The sequence below is a fragment of the Kryptolebias marmoratus genome, linkage group LG14 (genome assembly GCF_001649575.2).
Source record: "Kryptolebias marmoratus isolate JLee-2015 linkage group LG14, ASM164957v2, whole genome shotgun sequence".
NCBI lineage: Eukaryota > Metazoa > Chordata > Actinopteri > Cyprinodontiformes > Rivulidae > Kryptolebias > Kryptolebias marmoratus.
The window spans coordinates 5,048,144-5,072,974 of record NC_051443.1 but is presented as its reverse complement, the minus strand read 5'-3'; the positions used below and the strand labels follow the sequence as shown (position 1 = coordinate 5,072,974).

Genomic DNA, 24,831 nt, shown 5'->3' with positions numbered 1-24,831 from the left:
AAGAGATTGATTTTTTGGATGTCAGTGGTTTGTCGCACCCCAACTGAAATTCTGTTCTCTGCTTTCTGTCCAGCTGTGTCCTTTATACCACTTAACCTGTTTCTTTACAAAGATATCTATTTTGAAGACTTGGTCTGTTTTCTTGAGAAGCTGGAGTTAGTCACTGCATGACTGCAATTATTACAGTATACTTTACAACTTCTGATAAGGAAAGCACATACACAAGGTGACTCAGATTATCCACCATGCTTCACGCTGTGGGGTCAGGTGTGAAGCTGATCTAGAGTTTGTGATAAGGCTCGCCTGAGACACAACCAGAAGAGATCACCTCAGTGGTGTGATCGTCTCTACGAACATGTTTCTCTACAAAGATGTTGCTATCATTTCAGCACAGGAAACCACACGCAACTCTGTAAAGTGTGTGTTGGGTCACACAACTGATGTTCGCATGCTAAATCTTTTAATAATGTTAACATTTTCAATGAAAACCAGGTATTTAATGCATGCATGTAGAACATTTTTTTTTATTCATTTGTAATGAATTTTTATTAGTGATTTGCATCTATGTCAGATGTTTTTTTTATTAATGTAAAGAGAAGAGAGGTAAAACTGTACTCGCTTTTTGATTTATTTTTAATAAGAATAAAAAATGATGCAGTTAGAGAGAACATGGACATAGTTGAAGTAAGGACAGAGGATGCAGAAGACAGAGTTAGATGGAGGAGGATGACTCGCTGTAGGGACCCCTGAAAAGGAACGACCGAAAGAAGAAGAAGAAGAAGAAAAAATAATACAAGTATCTCTCTTGGTCTGAATTAGTTGCCTACTACTCTTTCACTTTACTCTTTTACTGTCATGCTGTTTTACTGCCATCTGGTGGTTCAAGTCAGGCATGGACGAGCTACAGTTAGAAAGGTGTCCTAAAAATCCTTGTTTTTTAAAAAAATAAAAATTAAATAAATAATCTCCTGCTTGGTTTCTGTTTAAATCCAGTCCTTCCGAACTCTGACTCTGAGAGCTTCAATCCGGCTCTGTGGGAGGAGCAACGCAAGCAGCGAGCTCAGGTGGCCTTTGAGTGCGATGAGGACAAGGATGAGAGAGAAACTCCCCCGAGGGTGAGTGATCCAGATTTGCTAATGTGAGCACAATTGGGAAAGGAGAAAACAATACTTGCAATGTAATTTATGATGCATTTAAGGTCACAGAGACAAAAACAAACTTTATAAACCTCCAGGGTATAAACTAAAGTTAAAGGACAGAATAGAAAAGGAGATAAATAGAATGTGCTTCGATCAGTACATGTGTTTTTGAATAAAATATGGTTAATATAATTAACATAATATAAGGTTTATAACCAAATAACACCAAAGAAATTTGAGCAGTTGGCCTATATGAACAAACATGCAGAGGGAAATAAACTAAGTAAAAGTGAATTTAGGTGCAGGAACTTTCCTGTACCTCAAACTGTGGAGGAAACACAAACAGCCACAATGTAAAAGTTTCCTTAATAAAGTGTTTGAGTGTTTGAAGAGGGAGATGTTTGATGCCGAAGTCAAAATATGGAAGAATAAGTAGTGGCAGATTTATGCTTTAATATCCAGATGGCTTTCTAAAAGAAATTGTGAGTTTCTTTTCTGACCGAAGACAGTTTGATAAACTGCTCATGTGCACAATAACTGCAGACTGCTGTGATTCAACGAGCTTAAATCTGACATTGTTTAAAAAAACAAGGCTCTGTTAAGTCACAAGTTTGTTGCCAAAGATGTATTTAAACCAGTATCTCAGTATGGTATTTACAATTACATTATTACAAGTAGAAATTCAAAGTTAAGATCATTTCAATAAAAGTTAAGATAATTTCAATTGTACTAGTAAAAAAAAATCTATAAATCCTTAAAAAGTTGAAGTGATTCACTTAAGATTTAATGGTCTGAATGGATAACTATTGCAGATAACAGGAGAAACCCACAATTTAGATATTATCCACAGTGTCATTTTAGAAAAAATGCCATTTGCCAGATTGTCATATTGACATTTTAAGCCCAGTTTGTAAGATTTCCACAAAGAGTCTTGTATTGTTTATTTCATCAGTCTAAGACCGTTAATTTAACACCGTTTGATTGGTGACTTTTGGACCTGCTTTACATGATAATAGTATGAGTTCACCTATTATCTTATCTAACGTGTAATGTTGTAAAGAAGTGTGTGCTGTTACCAGACCTTGTGCCTACGAAAATAATTTTAAATGTTAAATCAGCCACTTTAATTTTTTAAGGGTTTCTAGACAGTATCAACTTCTATACTACTAGTATAATTGGAATTGTGGATCTTAACTGTAATGTCTACTTGTTATAATCTGAATTTAAATTATATTTGGTTTTAATTCTGACTAATAAGAATATTACTGTGAGTAGGAGAAGTTCTGTTTTTGAAATCTAAAATAATAAATGGAGGTAGAAACGATTATATGGCAAAATAGCCTGCCATACTTTGTGCCAACTCGAGTTGAGCGCACACGGCACAAATCGAACAAGCATGTGTGAGAGCGGAATGCATGCATAGCACATTGTTTGCTAAACCTAATATGCACACACATCAGTGTCACCACGTGCTGTAGAAGTCAGACAAAACAGAACCGAACTATACAGTCAGGCAGCCATTCAGGAGCTCTCAGGGGCTGTTTGAGCTTCTCAAGAAGGTGAGATTGGGCAGCAAATACATTAATCATGTATTTGTACTCCTCCAGGAGGGAAACCTGAAACGCTACCCAACCCCTTACCCAGAAGAGCTGAAGAACATGGTGAAGACAGCCCAGTCGGTGGCTCACAGGCTGAAGGAGGATGAAACGAGTGATGAGTCGGGAAAAGAGTCCAAACCAGCTGAGAGGAACCACATTGGAGTGCAGGACGTGGGAGTTAAGGTCAGCCTCAGCTAAAAAAAATATGGAAATAAATCTGTCACTTTCAGTTTTTGTCTTTTGTTTTTAGTTCCTCTTTGGTAACTCACAAAAAAACATCCTTTTTTAACCTGCAAAGACTACTCGAACTGTTTTTGCACAGGTGATTGAATCCCCATGTCCCAATGGTGTAGCATCCGACACCGAGCCTCTGGTGTCCTCCAGCACATGTGCACAAAGTCTCTCTGAAACTGAAGCTAAAGACACTTCAGAGTCTCTCAGCTCCCAGAAAATTCCTCTCAAATCTTCAGAGGGTTCGATGATGAACCACGAGGACACACTAGAGGTTATCAAAAACGTTATGACTTCTTAGTTTCTCAAAACAGAAATACAGCAAATATAGTAAGTGAAAGAAATTTTAAAAAAATTCCACCATTTAGAAAAGTATTTTGTTTTTCTTTAGGATTCTGAAGAGCTTTCAGATGAAGAAGAGATGAAAGTCGCAGAGATGAGACCTCCTCTTATTGAGATTTCCATCAATCAGCCAAAAGTAGTGACTTTAAGTAAGGATAAAAAAGGTAAAACTTAATTTAAGTGGTTATACTAAAAGATTTCAAGTAGAAATTTGAAGTGAAGCATCTTGATTAAACAAATGTAAATGTGCTGTTTGTCCTGAACAGACGATGGGAAAGATGCTGACTCTTTGCTGGATGAAACGGTGGCTAACAGCAACCAGAACAACAGTAACTGTTCGTCACCATCACGCATGTCCGACTCTGTGTCTCTGACCACCGACAGCAGTCAGGACAACTCTCTGTGCACACCTGAGAGAGAGGCAAAGATGCCTTTCCTTCCAAAAACTAGGTGAGTGTAATGCTTTTAAAAATTAAAGGCCTAGCATTCCTTGAACGAATGTCCACAAGGAATATTACCCACAGCTTTTCATATCAGATTTAGTCATTATCTTCTGATTAGAAATGGCAGAGCTGTAGCTGTCTTGAAAAAAAAAAAAAAAAATTCAGGTACTACCATGCCAATTTTAGCCTCTGTATCTGTAAAACTGACTGAGGTATAGTCATTTTTAAGATATTTTGTTAACAGAAAAGCAGGTTTCACTCCAATAGTTAATGCTAAAGTTTTAAGCAAAGATGTTGCTCAATGAGTACCGCTTGAAGTATGTGTTGTGAATAACTCTCAGCTACCAAACTTTAGCACAATATCTGTAAAACTGACTGAATTAGAGCCATTTTTGTGTCTTCTATAGCCATCTTGAATTGGGTTGGGCTGGTCAGTTGTAGACAAACATCCAGTGTTTCATTAAAATTTGTCCAGTGGTTCATAAAATATTTTGGTAACATACGATAAAAAGAGTGGGCTTTTCTGCTGTTTGAAAATCTGAAGCCTGTTCCTATTGTACTAAAAAATGTTCTGTCTTCAGGCAGGAGGATGAGAACATGAATCAGCCTAAAGACACCACCCCTCTCCTCTATAACGGTAATGGCTCTGAAACATCCCTTCAGGGTCTTTTAAAAACCCAGCAGATGCCACCAGACTATGACCTGACAATGGAAGCCAAGCTGGCCTTCATTGAGAAGGGGATCAACAATGGCTTGGGGGACACCTTCAACAAGTGGGACCGCATTAATATGAACTTGACCAAGTTGCCAGCCTACAACTCTAGTCAGCTGGATGAGCTGGAAACGGTGAAGAATGGTTCGGCTGCTCAGCGGGAATTAAACAACGACAACACAGATCATTTACAGAACGGGAATCAACAGGGAGGCGACTGTGTGGATAGTCTTGGAAACAGAAGCCAGGGGATGAGAGTGGAGCCAACTACAGCAGGTGTGGCTGGCAGCAGCGATGTGTCTCTGTCACGCAGCACAGAGGAACTGTCTCCAGAGAAACGGTCTCATCCTCCACAGGTTATGAAGTCTCACAGTGTTAGCAGCATAGAAACAGGAGGCATGAAGCTATACTCCTTTGATAGGGATGAAGACTCTTACGACACAGCATCAAAGACTAGGGTGACAGGAGCTGGTCCAGGACCAGGAGCTCAGGGCCAGAGCATAGTCAGAAGCAAGTCTGCTGGTCAGTTACTCAATGACCAGAGTCTCCTGGTCTACCCTGGTTCCTCTACATCTTCCTCAGATCTGATGTCCTCCTCCAAGCCTGCCACTATGAGCAGAAATCCAGCCTCCTCCAGCATGGGAGTCCCACCTCCTCAGTACAATATCCAGTACACAAGTAGTGCTGTGCCTAATGACAGCCTCTGGGCCCAGAGGGCACCCGTCCCACCAGAGCACCAAGGATACCTCCCTCGTCATCCACACTCACTCGCCAACACAAATTACTCAAACCGTAACCAGGCACCTCCCTACCCCCAGCAGAGGGGGGCTCCAATAACTCCTAAAGGAGACTGGGCCAAGGAGAGACTCCATTCCACAGGTGGCCAGCCTCGAAGCAGTACTCTGCAGCGGCAAAGCAGCAGCACTTCCTCAGTCTCCATGAGCGAGCCAAGACGCATCCAAGTGCCCGAGGGGGAGTACATGACCTACAGGGACATTCACACCCTCGCCAGGGGGCCCCTAGCAATGAGCCAGGCCATGCAGAGGCCCTTCTCTGCTCGCACCTACAGCATTGACGCACTCGGAGCTTCCAGGCCTGTCAGCACAATGCCGCAGCCACATGAGCTTCCAGAAAGGACCATGTCTGTCAGCGATTTCAACTACCAGCACAACAGCCCCAGTAAGAGGCCCAATACCAGGGTGAAGTCTGAGCACTCACTACTGGACGGGCCAGCACAGGTACCAGGAGGGGTGGGGCCAGGATGGGTGCCAGCAGACTGGAGAGGCCAGGTGATGCGGCACATCGAGGCCAAGAAAATGGAAAAGGTAAATATATATATGTTATAATTAAAATATATAGATTTTTTTCCTAAATGTTTTTCTTCCCAGGTTGTTCATTTTCAGATGCATTCCCAAATTTATGATTTAATTGATTTTTCTACTGATTTATGATGCAACTTTTTTAAAAAACAGTTTGATCCTTAATGGCAACCCAGACCAAGATCTCTACTACAAATTACTGCCACTAAAACAGTGGTTCTCAAACTTTTTCATATCATGCCCCCCTTTCTGAGGAAGCAAAAAAAAATAGAACGACCACTTTGCTTGAACATTAAAAAAACATCCATTAGTCTTTATTTATTAAAATTAGAAATAAATAAAACAAAATGTGCAATCACTTTTAGAACCATAAAATTAAAGGTTATTTGGGCACAGAAACCCAACAAATGACTTGTTTTAGCTTTACTGATACTGATTTTTAAGATGTCTTTTCTGCCTGGGATATGCAAGTTTTCTTTTTAAAAACTTGAGGAGGTGTCGTGTTTCTGTGTGTGGTATTAATTTTTTTAAACTTCATACAGTCAGCTGACGGTATTCAAACACAAACAGTTTTTTTTCTTTTATCTCTTCCCCTTCACTGTAAATCCAACAGATATCTTTCGTCTCTTCTTTGATTTGAAATCCACATTAGCACACGGGCACATGCTAAGGATAAACAAAGTCTGCACCTCATTACAATGACATCAGCTAGTTCATAAACCAGATGACCCGCTCAGATTAACACATCTTGTCACTTATCAGTCTGACCTTTCCTCATATAAAGAGAAGTAAACTATTCAGCCCTGGCTAAAGAATTAGTGGACTCACTCTCCACAGCGCACAGTCTATCTATTTGTTATGAAAATGTGATTTGTGTAACACAAAAACAAGTCCACGTTGCAACAACGCCAAAATTCATCCCGCCTGCAGCTTTTTAGGGTCCAAAAAAAAAAATTAGGAGTGGTCACACCCCCACACCCCTTAGGTCTTTACGCCCTACAGTTTGAGAGCCACTGCCTTAAACTTAAACATAAACATCTTCAGTTGTTCAATTTATTTACAAGTTCAACAAATAAGAGAGTACATTTTGTTCATTCTAAAGGATAAACTGTTTGTTTGTTTGTTTGTTTGTTTGGTTTATTTTTGGTGCTGACAGCAGTGAAAAAAGGACAGAACTAACAGAAATAAAACTTAGTTTTCACTTTTAGAAGAAATTCTGTAATGCCTGTTCATGCTGTCGATTTTTTTTGCATACACAAACCTTTTGCACAAACTTGGAGTGTTGAAACAAGGCAAATGATACTAACCCATCTGTGTGTTTGAAGTTCCTCTGATTCACTGCATGTTGGTCTGTATATGCTGCAAACATTTTTTCTTTTTTTTTCCTCACTCATTTGGTGGATTGCATGGCCACCACTGACATGTGGGCTGCTGCTGGTTGTTCCGTGTCGTCAGAATGCACTGTCTCGCTCCTATATTTTCAATACTTCTCCGCTGAGCCAGTCTCACTACGGCAGCTGTAGGGATATGCTTGCCAGCCAAGGGGCCCTGGTTCTTAGTGGCAGGGATGGACAGCACTACGGAACCCTGAGCTTCTGTGTGAGTACTGTGAAAGTAGCTAGCTCCTGGAGCTCTTACCAAGCCAAGGCCTCCCCCTTCTTGCTGGTTTCACATCCTTTTGAAACTAAAGGAAAATGTCTATTTCCTTGTCTCCCCAATGCTGGGAAGTGATCAAACCCAGACGAGCCATCTTTCACTTGTCCTTTTAAAACAAATAAATGTTTCGCAACATCTGATTTCCCACTACTGATAACTGTCTCTGGTGCTAGATTTCAGTGTTAACTGGAAGGGTTTGAGTTTGTGTTGCTTGTGATTATTACAAATGGAATTGTTTAAAAGGGGCCATTATAGTACTTTTTTCTTGAATAGTTCATAAACAGTTCTGTGCTGGAATTGATAGACATCAGGAGCGTATCCCAGAAAGAAGGTTTAACAAACTCTGAGTTTATCTTTAAACTCTGAGTTAACTCACCCCATGCAGGGAAAACTATGGGTTTTCAGTTCCAGAAAGACTGATTACTTTGAGGTTAAATAACTTGGAGTATCTTAACCTTGAGGTAGGAGCATGTATGTGTGTAATACAAAGCCATCATCTATGGAGTTTCAGTACCTCCATTCACCATGGCAACCACAGGAAAAAACAGCTGGGCTGTTTCTTAATACCACATACAATGAGTACGCAGAGCAACTGAACAGAGGTGAACATGTTGAGGTCACAGCTCAACTAAGGTCTTCAGAGCTTTAATTTATGTAGACTGTTTATAATAATAATTACATTTCTTTTACTTTTTTTGTATTATTTTAATATTAAAGAACTTAAATGGTCTATTGTCTTCTAAACAAGGTTATTCGCCAAGATGTCGATTTATAAAAAAAATGTCTAATCTGTAAAATGAGATTGTTAAAACCGGTTTATGGTTTTAAAGTCATTTTGATTACATAAGCTGCTTTAATAAAACAAACTAAAACTGATGGCAGGTGACGACAGGTTTGATACAAACACATTTATTCTTTTATGTTCTTTTATACATGTTTATTCTTCTAATGATAATTTACACTTTACAAGGTTATAAATCAAAGAAACCTTCCCTGCCTGCCACTGGACAGATAATTTCTATGATTCTCTATTTGCACCACAGAATTAAGAAAGTGAAGCCCAAATTTCAAATGACTTTCTGTAAAAGGTATCTCAGCATAGTGAACAGACTTGGTTCTGATTGTGTTATATTAGATATGTGCAGTGGGAGAATGTTACTGAGATCAATGAGGGAATCTGATAAATAGCAACACTTTCCAAACAGCAAAAATATCTGGGATTGAGAACAAATTCAATCTAGGTGAGTGATCCCCTTTTGACGTCAGACTTTATATCCTTATCTGCTTTGATATCAGTTAAACTGATTAAAATCACCAACTCAGAACGGCCCCTTTTAAACCTGCCTGCCTCCTTTAACACCCTTTTAACTTAATCCTGTGCTTGTGATGGCCCTCACATTTAACCATTTCATTTTTCTCCATGAACTGCCCATTCAATGCACATTTTTCCTGTCCGTCATCTTTACCTTCAACTTTTGATCACCTCAGACCTTCCTAACCTCTCTCTTTGTGTGTGGAGATGAAAGTGTGTTGACAAAAGGTAAGTTGGATAAGTGTGTGTAAGTGTGGCTATTAGAATATGTAGATGACTGTGCTCCAAATCTATCAGCGTGTGTTGTGTAACTTTGTCCCTGATTAACATTTAAAATGAATATTTGGACTTAACTTTGTGCTTAAATCCAATCAGAGCACAGTTTGTTTTTTATTAAAATTCTTCTTTGTCCTCTGCACTTCCCTGTCTAATGTTTCTAAGACATAAACTATGTTCGTTGTGGCTTTTTAATGGCTTGTCATGTATTTTTGGTTGAATTCTAATAATATATTATTTCCTTTTCAGGATGATGTTTTTGTTCCCCAAGGGCCACCAGGCTACAACATGGACCCCCACAGAAAAGTATGTAGACTGAATGCAGAGTATGTGTTGAAGAGTACAAACCAAACAAGCAGGTGTTGAGTTTATCATTCTGTTGGTTGTTTAGGTGCCTTTGATGAATGGTCAGATGGGCCCTTCTGTTCGTCCCCCGATGAGTCAGACACCCATGGCGCGTCATCCTTCCAGAGAGCAGCTCATTGACTACCTGATGCTCAAAGTCTCCCAGCAGCCCCATGGGCCCCCTCGAGCTCCTCCCGACACGCTGCAACAAGAGGTAAGAGGTGACGTTTGGAGGATTTCGCTTTTGCTCTTACAGGCTTTAAATTTATATCAAGTAGATGTTTTTCAGTGTTAATTCAGGTACGTAACAATGATGAAATCTCTGGATGGTTTGGGTATTTCAGATTAGGTTATGTGTAAAAGTTATGAGCAATTAACATCTTACCTGTTGTAGGTAGCTCATTGAACAAACTTGGTTGGAGAAATGGTTTAAGTCTGACAGAACTGATGAGCTAACAGCTAGTCCAACCACAGCCAAGTACATTGCTTTCATGTAAATTATATTTTTTAAACCTTTACATCTTTGTTAACTTCACATGTTTTTGTTTTGTTTTTCCTGACAAAAATGTGACCCAAGCTGGCAAAATGAGTCAGAATGAGCACAGACTGCTGTGTAAAATAAGTGAATTATAGATTTGCATAATAATAAAAAAGAAAAAGAGCTGTGGTTTTTACTGCCTTTGGACTAGCCATTAGCTCATCAGTTATGTTGGACTTGAACACTATTTCTCCAAAATGAGGCATTCAAAGAACTATCTCTAACAAGTAAGATATTAATTGTTGGTCTTAACCTTACCATGAAACATCACTAAAAAAAAATGGAAGTTTTCTCTTTAAAGTGATGTCGTTCAGTCTGTTTGTCAGTGATACTTTCTTATGGTGATGGTCTCACAGTTGAAAGTTTTTACTCTTCACTGTAAGGCCTGTATCTCACTGAGCTGCGACTGTTGGAATCAAATTACGGTAGCTTTCTCCAGAGAGTTTTCACTGTAACACTATCATTTGCCATGACCTTGTCAACAAACAAGTCACTACATTTACCTCAATAAAACATCTAATTAATCAGTGCTGCCATTACTTATTTCCAGTTTTCTTTTGTTAGAGGCTGTGAGCACAATCTAATCAGAGCTTTATCAACTCAGGTTTGTTCATGAATATGTCTTCTTTTCTGATATTTAGAAACCTTTTGTGCTTCTTAAAGTCTTATGTCATTTTCTCTCAACAGCAGAGATGTTTGAGGATAACTTTAACCCTGTTAGGATCAGGTCTTAACATCCAGAAATAAATTTACAAGGAAAGATTAAATCTGGGAGTTTTCTTTTTAAATGTTTTCACCAGCAGCTCTTTGTGAGCAGAAACTTGACGATCATGGAGCCTTTTCATTCAACATATCTGGTTCTCTAACTTTTAAATCTAGTAAATAGTTCATAAAATATTCTGACTTTTGATCTGCTACTCCTTTATGTTTGTGTAATTAGGCCCGAGCAGCGACAGCGCTGCGAAGGCCTATTCTACTTCGTGGAATTCTTCTTCTTATTCCTTTCCGCCCGAAATTGCCAATTTGATTGCCTAAACATATTCAAAAACTCACCAAACTTCACCGAAAATTGTCCCCCGCATGAAATAACACGATTTTAATGGAATCAAAAATAGGTGAGGCCAAACTGCTCCACAGCACCCCCCAATGTAAGATAGGAGAAACTGTAAATTGTAGAGGTCTGAAACTCGGCACGTAGGTGGAACACCCCAAATCAAGAAAAATAGTCTCTTGGAGGTATGCCCTAAAATGTACAGGGAGGTGGCCATCTTGGATCAAAGGGCAAATTTTGGCCATTTTTTACTTTTGTTGACGTAGAACTTTAACGAACGATTTATCAAAATCGTGCGTTTTTGAGCATGTTTAGGGGGCGTGGCCAAGCGGCGAACTTGGCGTACTCGCCGAACCAAACGAAATGTTATAACTTTCACATACAATGCCCGACTTGCACCAAACTTGGCATGAGTCATCCCTGTGGGATGCCCGACAATCCGAATGGGTCTTATTCTGACGCCATCTAAGCCCCGCCCCCTCAGAACAGGAAGTCACTTTTTTTCTTTGGAAAGCTATATCTCTGATCCCACTTGACCTAATCAACATGATCTTGTGTCAGATGACAGATAACAAGTTGGTCTGGCTTGCATTAAAGCACCAAGAGTTTTCGCTGGAGGGCGTGGCCGTGGCAGCGAAGTCAGACGTAACGCCGTTCCCTTACGTTTGGCTATAAATTCCACATTTTCAAGCCGAGCTGCACGAAACTTACTACGATCGATCCTAGTCCAGCCCCCAACAGAAATGCAGTTCAATATTTGGTGGGCGTGGCCTAATTACTCTACAGCGCCACCTAGAATTCTTTAAAAAAGCAGCCCCAAGCCATGCTTTCACTGACGATTATGACACTCTGTACACATGTATAACTTATTGGTACCTACAAAAATGTATATTGGAGCCATGGTCCGAACTTCAGCCATCTTGGATCAAAGTTCAGATTTTTACCCGATTTTGGACGATGACGGCCTCCGCATTTGATCGAACTCCTCCTACAGCTTTTGATATACAGGCTTATCAAAAGCTTTTTGCTACATCAAAGCATGGGGGCGTGGCCACGCCTCAAAATCTGACCATTCGCTATTAAACATCACAGTGAAATAACTTTCACATATAAGGTCACAGCTTAATGAAACTTTCTGCGTGTTATAACAGCCCAGGACTCATTACAATCACATGGTCAATTTGTGACATCAAGATGGCCGCAATAGCTAACGGGAGCTAAAAATTAGACTGTATTTGTGCATGATCTAACTCGGCAATCGCATACCGTAGGAAGGTTAAACTTCACAGCCAGAACCCTCATGGGTCACGGAAGTTTAAGGTCACATGGTCAAAGGTCAAGGTCACAGGAGCCTATATGCTCTAAGTCAGTGTCCGTGTCCAATAGGAAGTTCAAACTTCGCAGCTGGACTCCCCAATGGGTCAAAGATCATCCCTGAGAATTTCAAGGTCAAAGGTCAAGGTCACATTTAAAGGAAGGATTTCACTCTAAAACCGTGTAATTTATGAAGGTCAGACTTCACAGGTCAGTCCCCATGGATCAAGGATTAGCCCTTTGGAGTTCAACGTCACAAGGTCAAAGTTCAAGGTCACAAGAGCACATGTGCTCTAACTCTGGAACCATTTGACGTAGGACGGTGAAACTTCACAGCATGCCACAGGACTCGTACTGATCCAGACTGAAGGGAATTTCGGACGTTTGCAGAAAGTGCCACCTAGTGGACGGTGCGCGAAATACGCGTGAGCGTAGAGGGCAGTTGTCAGAGATCCCTCGGTTGCCACAATAGGCCGAAGCGGCGCTGAGGTGTGAAGGCCACCCAATGCTGCTCGCAGCTTTAATAATAAAATTGTGTCCTATTTGGTGTGTGTTTGTGAAATGGTGGCTAAAACAAGTGTCTGGGTGTATTTCAGATCCGTGTGAAAGTCGAGAAGAATCCAGAGCTGGGTTTCAGTATATCAGGAGGAGTGGGAGGCCGGGGAAACCCCTTTCGTCCTGATGATAATGTTGGTTCTCTCTTTTTTTTTTTTTTATTCACTCTGCGTTTTAAAAGCCATTTTGTTGACATATGTGCATATTTTCTGAAAGTAATTTATTTCATGTGTAATTTCAGGGTATATTTGTGACAAGGGTCCAACCTGAAGGACCAGCATCTAAGATTCTTCAGCCCGGAGATAAAATCATTCAGGTATTCTTAACAGATACATTGTTGGGGATTAGTACTAAATCTGCTAAGCTGATTCAAGTTATAAACTATTTTTTTCCTCCCTTTGTCATCCACAGGCAAATGGATACAGCTTTGTAAACATTGATCATGGAAACGCCGTGTCCCTGCTGAAGACATTTTCAACCACTGTGGATTTAACGATCATACGAGAAGTGCAGGTGTAGATTCAGCTGAATCTTTTGGGACGGGGGGTGGGGTGGGGGTGGGGGGTCAGGTCAGTGAGCACATGAAAGAAGAACAAAGAAACTGTATGTTGTCATATTTTTATACACAAAAGAGAGTGGTCTGCTGACACCTGCTGGGACTATTTCTCGCTGAGATCTTCAGAGGTCTGTGTCGCCTGTGTCAGTTAATCGGGGAAAACTACTGAATGTAGTGGATCTCAGTGTGACAGTAGCGTGTCCTCAAAAGGCCGTCACTGTGGTATATATCTATTTTTATACAAAGAACCTGAAGATTTGATGAGAATACTGTGGTCTCTGTGAAGATAAACCTTTTTTTTTTTTCTAAGTCTCCAACTTAACCACTGATCAAGAGTTGGGTTTTATTTCTGGAGTTGGACATGAAGGTGGCCACCAGGGGCGAGGGCTCCCTTTCTTCTCTGCTCTTCTGTCCTCCATTTTGCCTTTTTTTTTGTTTTTGAACTCTTTTCAGTTGTTGAAACTGTTTTGTTTTTTTTCCCCCAGTAGCCAGGCAATCTCATCTGAAGGGACAGTGTTAGGTGCTTCTCGTGAGGGAGACGAATGTCGATCAAGGCAACGTTTTTTGGTGTAGTTTTTTTCTTTAGTAAGGAAATCATCCCATCCTGCTTCTATCAGCCTGTGAATCTCCACCAGTGCACAGAAACAGCTCAGCTGCTCGGTACAGTCAGACCTGTGCCTGATTTATCCCAACTTCTCAGAGAATGAAGAGACGAACTTTGCATGTGATGCGGCAGGAAAACAGAACGGAAATTCATAAATCGGGGGGGAATAAGTGGGTCAGTTTGGAATTTAAAATTGTTGTTTTTTTTACAAGAACAGAGTAAAACTGGGGGCAATATGTTTGTGTTATGCTGTGATTTCCATCACTTTTTTTTAAAGATTTGTTCCAAAATTAAACTGTTTATTAATCATTTTTCCCAAAATGTTGGAAGAAGAAAGCAATGTGTGGCTTATGCTGTTCAACCAAAGTGAGCATTAAAAATCGAACTGAAGGTAAAAGCAGGGAGAAACTCAAAAAAGACATTTGAACTGAGTTTTAGCTGTGATTTTCTCTTTTGTGTCACCATCAATGCAATGAATAGTTTTTAACATTGAGCAGTTTTTTGTTTTAGCTTTTTTTGTTTTATTGTTTGTTTATTTTTTATTTTTACATGGAAGAAGACCAGAGGTTGCCTTTTGTATCTATGACATGTTTTCTTTTTTTGTAGTTCATTACATACTTTGGTGCAAGTCTTTACTTCCCCCCACCCCCACTGTACAGAGAACAAAAGCAGGAGCGTCAAGTTGTCAAAAAGTGCCATAGACCTTGAACTGTTCGAACTAGGGGGGAGAACGTTTGGACCCCAGAACCCAAGCAATACTCATTCACAACCGTTGGAGTACATTTGCAGCATAACGGCTTAAAAGCAATACTTAAAGCCTTTATTTTCATTCACAAAACATCCTTTTTAAAAACTAAACACAACCCTTTTAGTACTTCTCAATGATTTTACATGGTTTTTATATCCTTTTTTGTAATGAAATGGCACAGAAGTAATTATGTATGCTATATATGGTAAAAGAAAAAAACAACTACTCTGCATTGTGTAAAAGTGAACATGTGTCACTTTGCCTGAGACATTTTACTGTCTGTCGTGTGGAGTATTAAATCTGTCGCTGTTCCAATGTGTTAAGTCATTTTATACTAAGACAGGAAAAGTAATGCATTTGTAGAAAAACAGACTTTGTTGATTTTTATTTTCCTCCACCTGTCGATAATCAGTCACTGGTACAGCAGTGGGACGTGTTTCCAAATAAAAGTGGAAATGATCAAATTTACACGTGAAGTTGTGGCCCCAGAGGTTCCAGCTGTGTATCTGTGACCACCTAAATCTCAGAATAATCTAAAGATATGTACATTTTATTCTGCAGTGTTTAAACAAGTAGCATCCTTTTTGGCTGTAGGTTGTGTTGGTACCAGAGTTTGACTCGTGTTTTATGCTCCTGGCACATCAGACCAAAATAAAAACACTGTGGAAGTGACCTAAAATTCAATTTGATAACAATACACTTGTGGTTTCTAATGGAAGCTGGATTATTAGCTGTTAAACTGTCTAAAATTGGTTAGAAAGACATCTTGGTGTGCATTTCCTCAATTTTTCACACATTTAGTCTTACTCAGATGAAATCATTGTTTATATCCATCTTAAATTTCTTGTTCTTTCATGTTTTCTTAAGATTAGGGAGATGAATTTGGGGGATTTTGGTCACTTTATAATCATGGCAACAAAAAAAAGTCTGACATTCTAGACAATCTAGGGAGATAAAATATGTTTTTACTATTTCTTCATGCTTAAATTCCCACTTTGTTTATATTTATTTAGCAGACTTATGAGGAGTTTAGACCTTACTAATCAAATTGTAAATACTCTAAAAAGTTTGAGAAGAGTAAATTATGGCATTTGTGACTTGCGATTGTAAAACCAGCAATAAATTTTAAAAAAGCAGAGGCACCCATTTCAAATGTATAGCTAGTATTTCTAAGGTTTCTCTGGAAGCCGTCACAGTGGGATGATGATTGATATGCATTTATCCAACATTCCAGATTTTGTACATAATTACCTGTTTGAGAAGTTACCTGTGGAAAATAAACTAACGCTGTTTAACAGTGACTCTGTTGTCTTAATATCTTCATCATTTGGGTTTATTTTAAAGGATGATGGCAGAATTGAAGTTGAATCTGCAAGAAAGGTGAAGTTGTTGGAGAGCTCAGCATAAACTATGTACCTGTAGTCACTTTTTGTAACAAACCCGTAGTGCGATCATTTTCTGAAATGTATCTGACTTTTTTTTTATCCTTTGTTTCACCTAGTGGCTCCAAGAACCATTTACTTTGCAGAAATTACTTTATTCACTAATGTTTCTACAGTCATTGGAAAAGGACCATCTTGTTTTAGTTCTGAGGTTTTATGTACCAGAGCTTCATCTGGTCTTTAAACTTATCCTAAACTTATTCAAATATAACCTGAATTGTACAAAAACACAACAGATTCCATAATGTTGTTTTTTATTTATTTAACAGAAATGAAGCCAAAATGTAAAAACTCCATTCAGTCCCTGATCCAGCTGTTTGAAGAACCTCCTTTAGCAGCAATAACTCTCAGTAGTGGTTTTTTGTAAGACTTTATTGCTCTCCCACATGGTTGTGAGGGAATTTTAACCTACTCTTCTTTTAGTTTCTGCTCAGCTCTCTTAAGGTTCCACCACAACATTTCAATCAGCCTGAGGTTCTGGGCTTTAACTGTTCCATTACAACACCTACTCGAGCCACCTCCTTTGGTGGGCAACAAAGATCCACAATGAGCCCACTCACCCAGGTCTCTCTCTATTCACAAGCCTCCCCTCTGGCAGGCTAATAAGAGTCTGCACCAACAGACTCAAACACAGTTGCTTCTCTAAGAAGACTGCTGATGTGTGTCCTTGCATACAAACACACATGTGCTTCAGAGCAGGAAGCTGACAAAACTTCAGCTTTTATAGACTTGACCACACTGATGATGACCAGCTGTTCAATACATTTGATTAGCAGCACCTGGCTGATACTGAACCTTTTAAATTCTGTGGAAGCAGCAAGGCTGCACTTAGTCTGTTTTTTTTTCATACACAGCTTTTCCATTTTGGCTTTGGTTTTGTTTTGATAAGTAATGGTATGGTGGAATCTGTTGTGTGTTTTTGTACACTTACGGTTAGATTTTAATAAGTTTAGAACCTGGTAAAGACCCAGATCATTTTTATGTTCTCCTGATACATAAAACCCGAGAATTGAAAGGTGTGCCTTCTCGTTTCCGCAGCTGCAGGGTACTATTTCACCCTGTAGGGGGAGCTGATGTGCCTCAGAGCTGGTTGTCGGTCCCTGTGTTTAAAATAATGAAGAAGAGTGAACCCTCGCGCTCCGCCCTCTGTACCTACAAGGATAACTGAAAAATATATATACATACATCTATATACAAACATAATATTGGGAAATTATCAACGCGGTTATAGGTGTCCACAATGAGCGGGATACCAGGGACTGCAGTCGTTCAGGTGACTAACCTGTCGTCGGCTGTAAGCAGCGAGCAGATGCGCACTCTGTTCGGTTTCCTGGGAGACATCGAGGAGCTGCGTCTCTACCCCCCAGAGTAAGAGCCTCTCTCCCGGCTGTAATACTCAGGCGACACCGCGGACCCGCGGCCTTGTCAACACGAACATACACACGAATAAGTCACCGGTTTAACAAATAACTAATCTGCTTTTCCATGTTATTTTTCCAACCCACAGCAACACCTCTCTGTCTTTCTCGTCCAAAGTGTGTTACATAAAGTACCGAGATCCTTCAAGTGTTGGTGTGGCGCAGCATCTCACCAACACTGTTTTTATTGACAGAGCTTTGATTGTTGTCCCATGTGCTGAAGGTGAGTGTAAGCAGTTTGGCTTAAACAAATAAAATGAAGTCTCAGATTATATGCTGTCGACGTCTTCCCTTGGATTTATTTCCCAAGTGTCTCAGTTTGAATTGTTGGGGTTTTTTTATGCACATGCGATTATTTAGTTAGGTTAGGTTATTTAGTTTATCACATTCAGTATATTTCAACTAGGTGATGGGATATGCTCCCAGCTAAGTTCTCAAAGCACCCAGTCAAGGTTTTTTCTTGTTTTCACAAGGTGGTTCTGACTGATAACAGTAGTTTGGAGGACAGCAGCCTCTCTAGAAACACTGGACTGTGAAAGAAGCAGCTTATCTGTCCATGTTGGTGACTTATGAAAAATCTAAATTATTGCAACATAGTTAACTCAGTCCTTTCTTTCTTTCATTTTTTTATTTTTTTGGTGCTCCATTTTTTTTTTTAAACCTCCCTCCTTTGTGTGCACTCACATTGATATCACCTCTAACCTGATGCATTGTGTCCACGTGACTTGGTGCTGGATGGCTACTGAGTTTATTAATTTGGTTTTGTATGTTTTTTTCTGTGTGATTATGTGTGCATATCAGATGACTAGACTGGCCCAGCTGTTACACTACACTAGCCTGAGTCAGGCATTGTTTTCCAAGCCACTATCCCCGATCGGGCCAACGCAGCCTTCAAGGGGGAATGTGACCCGGAGAATAGCCCGCTGAACCTTCCAAGATGGACACCTTGTCTCTTTATTTGTTTATTTTTTATTTATTTATTAGTTTGTTTCCTTTCATACTATCCCATGTTGTCCACTCTCTACTGTCTCTATCTAGAAACTGCAGGTTTGCTTATCTCTAGCGTTGTGTTTATATTTGTTATTTTTGTTTGTTATTTTGATTACTGTCCAACCCCTACCCCCCTCTCTCTTTCTGCTACAGCAGCGGCTTGTGTGTGATTGAATTCTGTCCAGGTTGCTACGGCATATCGGTGGGATGTATATCACACGAGATGCTAGGAGGATCATTAACCATTTTGTTCTTTTGTCTCCTGCACCAGTTGACGAAGTAATGGGCCAGTCTGGGTGTAACAATTAGCCCACATGATTGAGAGTAAAATCTTTTGAAATAACTGTGCACCTATGTCTGTACTCAAGACTAGTAGAAGGCAACATTTAGATTTCTAATCTTTTCAGTACTGCTCTGATGTGGATGTTTAATATTTAGTAATAACACAGAACTGATCATTGAACATCATTTTCTCATCTTAACATATGCATTAATGCTTTGCATACATTATGCTTTATTTTGAAAGATGGTTCCTTGCGCCATTTATGTTGCAAAAATAAAAACTAATGCTAAATCCCTGCAGCTGTAGTCAGATTTGTAGCTATTTTGTCTTCTCTTCCATCAAGGAGGAAGATTATAATCCAGAGTGGAAATAAGCAAAATTCCTAATTGGTTGTTTTGTTTTGTTTTTTTATTTTAGCTAAGTTTTAGCTAACATTTCCAAAGTTCTTAAAATTGTTGTTCTTTTCTGTATCTGATGTTCTGTGTGCTATTAGTGATGCAGCCATTGGGGTTGTCTTGTGTTGCACACCTTTCCAACACTGCGAAACGATCGCCCCCACGGAAAAGCGCCCATGCTTGATATCGTATGGTTCATGACCAATATGTTTCCAGTACAGGTGACCCATACATCAAAGTGTTGACTCATTCTCTGCACTGTTTCTTTTTTTTTTTTAACCTGTGAAAACACAACGACAAGAATCATTATTCTTTTGTTTGACAAAAAGTTTAAATTCTTTGCACTTCATATTAATAATACATAATAACTGAGAATAAGTTATTAAAAGCCAAGTTAGGATGTTCGCTCTCCAGAATGCCATGAGTAGACTATAGATCATGTAGGCTGTATGGGGAAGTGTATGCTCTCTTTCTCTCTAGAATACAGTGGGCTAAATGTGCAGACATAGAGGAGACAGAGAGAAAAGCGCCTCCTTTGCCTTCACTAATATTTGTTTTGTCCTGCAGGCAAAATTCCAGAAGAGGCCAAGGCTTTGTCTCTACTGGCACCTGCCACCCCTGTGCCCAGTCTGATTCCTGGAGGAGGATTGCTGCCGATTCCAACTCCAGCTCCACTCCAGAATGTGGGTTACTGTCATTATCGTCTTTAAATCTTGTGTCAGCAGTCACACGAGTCAATGCAACCGGCATGTGTTTTCCACCTACAGCTGAACCTCCCCTTGGTGAATCGAATCACTGCTGGCTTCGATGCTGCAGCGTCTGTGCTCTCCCAGCCTCCCCTCATTGGAAATGTTGATCCCTCAAAAATCGATGAGATTCGGAGAACTGTTTATGTTGGCAACTTGAACTCACAGGTAAAGGTTTAAATTTGGTTTAAGTGTAATTAAAAGTGTCTTTTATTACTTGTTCCTTTTTTTGTAAACACGGCTTTTCAAATTTTCCGTCATACCTGTTTGCTGCTATTGATGTAAAAAAACACCTTGGATAGGATAGGACGGGATTTGGCAGGACAAAAAAAGCCTGGACTGGAAGTGCTACAACTAGCTGCTGCTGTTAATTGTGCTTATACATAAATATATAATTCTGTGTAACTAACCTAGTAATGTAATATTGACAGCCATGTAAAAGTTTCTAAAATGGCATTCACTTGAACTGTTGTGGTACTGGAGCTAGTTTACAGCAGTAATCCACTTTGATCTTGGTCTCACTCTGACTGGTTGTTAGCTCATCAGTAGACTGAAAACTTAATTCTCCAGACTGAGGCTCTTCAAAGTAGAGTTGTACAAATATATTGTTCATCAGGCGAAAATCTTTTTACGGATGATATTTTTTGCTTTATTTTCACTAGTTGAGCTTTCCCTCTGAAGACTTTGACCTGAAAATGACTGTACAATTCAAAACCAAACCTGAACACACAAAAAAAAACACACTGATTGTGGGCAGTCCGCCTTATTTATTTCCAGCAGCGCCTCTGTTTGTCAGATGTTGGTCTGGTCTGATGTTGGACACACGACAGCAGCTGAGCCGCTGTGAGACACTGCTTTCATTTTATTGATCACCAAAAACCTACGTGATTTATTTGTCCTTATAATAATGATAAAAAATGACAAGGTAAAGTTAAGGAATTATTTAGAGTGAAGTATTTGTTTCAAGAAAAATCAGTCAGTGGCAACTGGATAAACAAAATAATAAAAAAAAAACAACATGTAAAACAAACAAAACAGCTGCCATTCCCCTGTCCAACATATGAACTTGGATTATTTATGTCAAATAATGTTATGGCGCCGATTCTCACCTGAGAGCAGTTGGTGTCGCACACAAAACAGTTCAATGTGAACACTGTTTCTCGCCGGGCAGTTTATTGTGCGACAACGAGTGCGTGTATGCGGTCATACATCTGCTTCGAGTCCGCCTTGAGTACACGCGGACCTCCGCTGAATGAAGTACGCCTGAGTATGTGGAGGGCCTTTAGGCAGCTGCTGGCACATGAACATGCAGGAGTCATGTTTGAACCATCCATCTGGTAATTTTCTGTTACATTTTGTGACAGGCGTCTGACCAGATTGTACCAAGTTAAAGAATAATTTTGAACCACTGAGTAACAGACAGACCTGCACGGCAGTGGAGGCCTAATGAGACGGTTTTACTGGAAGCAGTGCAGTGTGTTTGTCAGCTTAAAGCTCAAAAGCTTGAATGTTTTTCTTTTTTTCCATCAGACCACCACTGCAGATCAGCTTCTTGAGTTCTTTAAGCAGGTGGGAGACGTCAAGTTTGTGCGAATGGCCGGAGACGAGACCCAACCGACCCGCTTCGCCTTTGTAGAGTTTGTCGATCAAGAGTCCGTTGCCAGAGCCCTGACCTTGAACGGAGTCATGTTTGGAGACAGACCTCTGAAGTAGGATCAGTTCTGCACCTCAGCCTAGCATCAATTTAAACAAAAGTTTAAATGTTTTTGATAGTCTTTGGAGCAGTGTGTTGAAACATGGTCATTCTGATTGACGCTTCATGTTGTAACACCATTTGTCCTTCAGAGTGAATCATTCCAATAACGCCATAGTAAAACCCCCGGAGATGACGCCACAGGCTGCTGCAAAGGAGTTAGAAAATGTGATGAAGAGGGTGAGAGAAGCTCAGTCCACCATTGCTGCTGCCATAGAACCAGGTAGGTCATTGAGATGTGCTGCCTATTTGATCTTCTGTAGCTGTTTTTGGCCGCTGATGCTGAGACTTTTTGTCACATTTTAGCAGAAACAAAGAAGCGTTCCTCCAGTCGGTCTCAAAGGGCACACCGGTCTCGTTCGCGGTCAGGCTCCCGTTCCCACTCAAAGTCCCGCAGGAAAAGGTCCCGTTCCAAACACAGGTACCCAGCTGTCCCTCTTGGTGTTGTGATTGGGATGTTGTCCAGTCACTGATGTTTTTTTCCCCTCCTGTTGATGCAGATCATCACAGAAGTTGATGCCAGGGAGTGACTCCCACAGTTCAAGAGGTAGCCACAGGAGGCACTCTCGCTCCAGAGACAGAAGACATGCCCGGAGTCGCTCCAGGTATGTTGGAAACAACCAACAATTAAGGCTTTATCTAACTGCTGTTACCCTGTTGCTGACCTCCATGTGCAGCACCTGCTAATCTCAGACCGATCACCCTGTTATTCCTTTGTTTGCCACTAGGGGTCAGCAGATTCTCTGCTGTTAACTGTACCTTGTTGAAGAAATTATAACATTTAAATATTTTGTTATATCTTTACCAAATAATTTGTGTATACCAGAGATAACGATTATTTATTTTAAAATTAACTCATAATGTCTTGTTAAAAGTAGTTCCTTTTTCTTATTAGAGGCCACAAAAGGAGGAGTAAGGATCGGTCCAGAAGCCCTCGAAGGAAAGCCAGATCACCTTCACCAAAACGGTGAATTCAACACATTCAGATCTACCAAACTGTTTTAATTGTTGCCCATATCTTTCTAAGTACCAAAACTACCGTGGTTGTGTGTTAAATATCAGTTGTTAGTGTGTTTCAGGTTGTTTTGGGGATTTATGTGTGATATTTTGTTTTAATTCTCTTTTTTTAGAGTGAAGAAAGAGAAGAGGAGGGGGCGCAGCAGTGAGAGGAAGGAACGCTCAACGTCTAGGAAGAGGAGTCGTAAAGATGAAGACAGGATAAAGAGCAAATCCAAGTCAACAAAGGTAATAAAGCTCAGGACTTAATTAAATTTATGACATGTAATACAGGAAAACACAAAAGATAATGTAAAAATAAATGCACATGTTGAGATCAGTGAAATATAAAATGTAAAGAACTGCCTCAAAGTTTGTTTTTCACCTGCTTTTTTCACCTGCATCTTCAAAAGTAATTTATTGCAGACCTATTTCAGTTATCTAGCTTTCCAGTTTCCATTACCTGCTCCCCTTGTTGGAGCTCCTGTACTGCTGGATTTAGAAATTATTTTTAGGGATGCGCTCATACTACATTTTTTAAAAAATGAGTCAAAGTATGAGTACTTGTATTTGAGTTCTTGCCTGGTCAAAGTACCAATACAAGTACTAATCAGTGATGTGCGGTCAGGTGAGACATGATGACAAATAAAAAAAGAAAACACAAAATAGTAAAATTAAGAAAATGTTTCTTTTATATTTAATTTGTGTCATAAATGCAATCTCTGTAGGATGTTTCCCTCTTTGTTACCAATATGTTTGTAGGCAATTGTGCTATGTCATATATTTTTTTTACAGAATTGTTCATGTATTTAACATATATTTATTACATAATCATGTTGATCTGACATAAAACTTCAGAATCAGAAAGTGAGGTGGACTGCATTATTTTGCTTTAAAGTTTCTATATTTTCAAAAGTTTTTAATTTTCTCAAACTGTACTTTGAATCAAAATGTGTTTTCCATTGAACTGTGGTGCATTCAGAGTTTTTAAACCCCAAACTTCCCAGAGAAGAGGTGAGCCCCGATCAGCAGCGCTCACACACTTGAAGTAAATGTTTGTTTGATGACTTCATGTGAACGAACAGGGCTTTGGCGGGGATACACTGTGATTAAGGCGCGTGCACACGGAGTCATACAGAGCAGGACAGAGAGGCTCTGTAGCCTTGCGTTCTTTAAAAGGAAAATATTTTAAGCTGCACATTAAAAAGAAAACCAACACTCATTTGTAGATCACCCTGAATACGCTCTTAAAATGACAGCATTCAGAGTTTTCTCTCATTAGTAATATATTTATGAAAGAATCTCTGCAGCTTTAGTCCTAACAGTTCTGCCTCACCCCATAAACTTCCCCTCTTGTCACTGGTACAAATAAATGCCATAATAATTCTTACAATTACTTTTAAAATGTGTTTGAAAGTCAGGAGAGCTGAATTTTCCTGTTAACTTGTGTACATTCTCTGTTCTGCTCAGTCTTTAGCTGTTTCCTGCTGCCATTAGCAAACTCTTGAAACTCAGCGTTGTGTTGGCCTTTTAGATGTTTTATTATTCAATTCAATTCAAAAATACTTTATTAATCCCAAAGGGAAATTAAATGTTGACGTAGCTCATTTAAATCAAGGAGTTATTATAGATGGTGATGGCTGTGGGCAGGAACGATCTCCTGTAGCGGTCCGTTTTACAGCTAATCTGAAGAAGCCTTTGACTAAAAATACTTTTCCGATGATGGTCTCATGAAGAGGATGGTCAGGGTTGTCTATGATTTCCTTGATTTTATGCAAAATCCTTTGCATCATCATCTCCAGAGGTTCCACAGTCATCCCCAGAACAGAACCAGCTTCCTTTATCAGGTTGTTGAGCCTTTTTAGGTCCCTGGCTCTGATGCTGCTGCCCCAACAGATGATGGCAGAGGAGATGACTCTCTCAACAACAGACTTATAGAAGATCTGCAACATCTTGCTGGAAACCTTGAAGGATCTAAGCTTCCTCAAGAAGTACAGTCTGCTCTGTCCCTTCTTGTAGATGGCTTCACTGTTGAGTCTCCAGTCCAGTCTGTTGTCTAGATGAACACC

General features: G+C 39.9%; 2 protein-coding genes across 7 annotated transcripts in view; both read left to right on the top strand.

Annotated features, from left to right (window-relative positions):
- Positions 1-16,040, top strand: part of erbin (erbb2 interacting protein) — a 72,300-nt gene extending 56,260 nt beyond the window's left edge. For 3 of the 4 annotated variants that reach the window (XM_017427544.3, XM_037979368.1, XM_017427543.3), the window contains 12 exons: positions 994-1,115; positions 2,747-2,920; positions 3,060-3,242; positions 3,360-3,474; positions 3,577-3,760; positions 4,335-5,790; positions 7,240-7,383; positions 9,278-9,334; positions 9,420-9,587; positions 12,873-12,965; positions 13,073-13,147; positions 13,243-16,040. In XM_017427544.3, coding sequence (XP_017283033.1) covers positions 994-1,115; positions 2,747-2,920; positions 3,060-3,242; positions 3,360-3,474; positions 3,577-3,760; positions 4,335-5,790; positions 7,240-7,383; positions 9,278-9,334; positions 9,420-9,587; positions 12,873-12,965; positions 13,073-13,147; positions 13,243-13,350 — 2,879 coding nt within the window. In that variant the 3' untranslated portion in view covers positions 13,351-16,040. The remainder of the gene's footprint in view (positions 1-993; positions 1,116-2,746; positions 2,921-3,059; positions 3,243-3,359; positions 3,475-3,576; positions 3,761-4,334; positions 5,791-7,239; positions 7,384-9,277; positions 9,335-9,419; positions 9,588-12,872; positions 12,966-13,072; positions 13,148-13,242) is intronic. The other variant, XM_017427545.3, reaches the window with a different exon arrangement.
- A 1,246-nt stretch (positions 16,041-17,286) lies between these two features.
- The window catches only part of srek1 (splicing regulatory glutamine/lysine-rich protein 1), a 17,188-nt gene continuing 9,643 nt past the window's right edge, over positions 17,287-24,831 (top strand). Inside the window, exons 1-11 of one of the 3 annotated variants that reach the window (XM_017427548.3) lie at positions 17,689-17,822; positions 18,401-18,868; positions 19,366-19,488; positions 19,835-19,950; positions 20,035-20,181; positions 21,544-21,722; positions 21,859-21,989; positions 22,073-22,187; positions 22,267-22,371; positions 22,662-22,733; positions 22,897-23,011. In XM_017427548.3, coding sequence (XP_017283037.1) covers positions 19,458-19,488; positions 19,835-19,950; positions 20,035-20,181; positions 21,544-21,722; positions 21,859-21,989; positions 22,073-22,187; positions 22,267-22,371; positions 22,662-22,733; positions 22,897-23,011 — 1,011 coding nt within the window. In that variant the 5' untranslated portion in view covers positions 17,689-17,822; positions 18,401-18,868; positions 19,366-19,457. Of the gene's footprint in view, positions 17,550-17,688; positions 17,823-18,400; positions 19,489-19,834; positions 19,951-20,034; positions 20,182-21,543; positions 21,723-21,858; positions 21,990-22,072; positions 22,188-22,266; positions 22,372-22,661; positions 22,734-22,896; positions 23,012-24,831 lie in introns of those variants that run through there. The other 2 variants (XM_017427546.3, XM_037979343.1) reach the window with 2 other exon arrangements.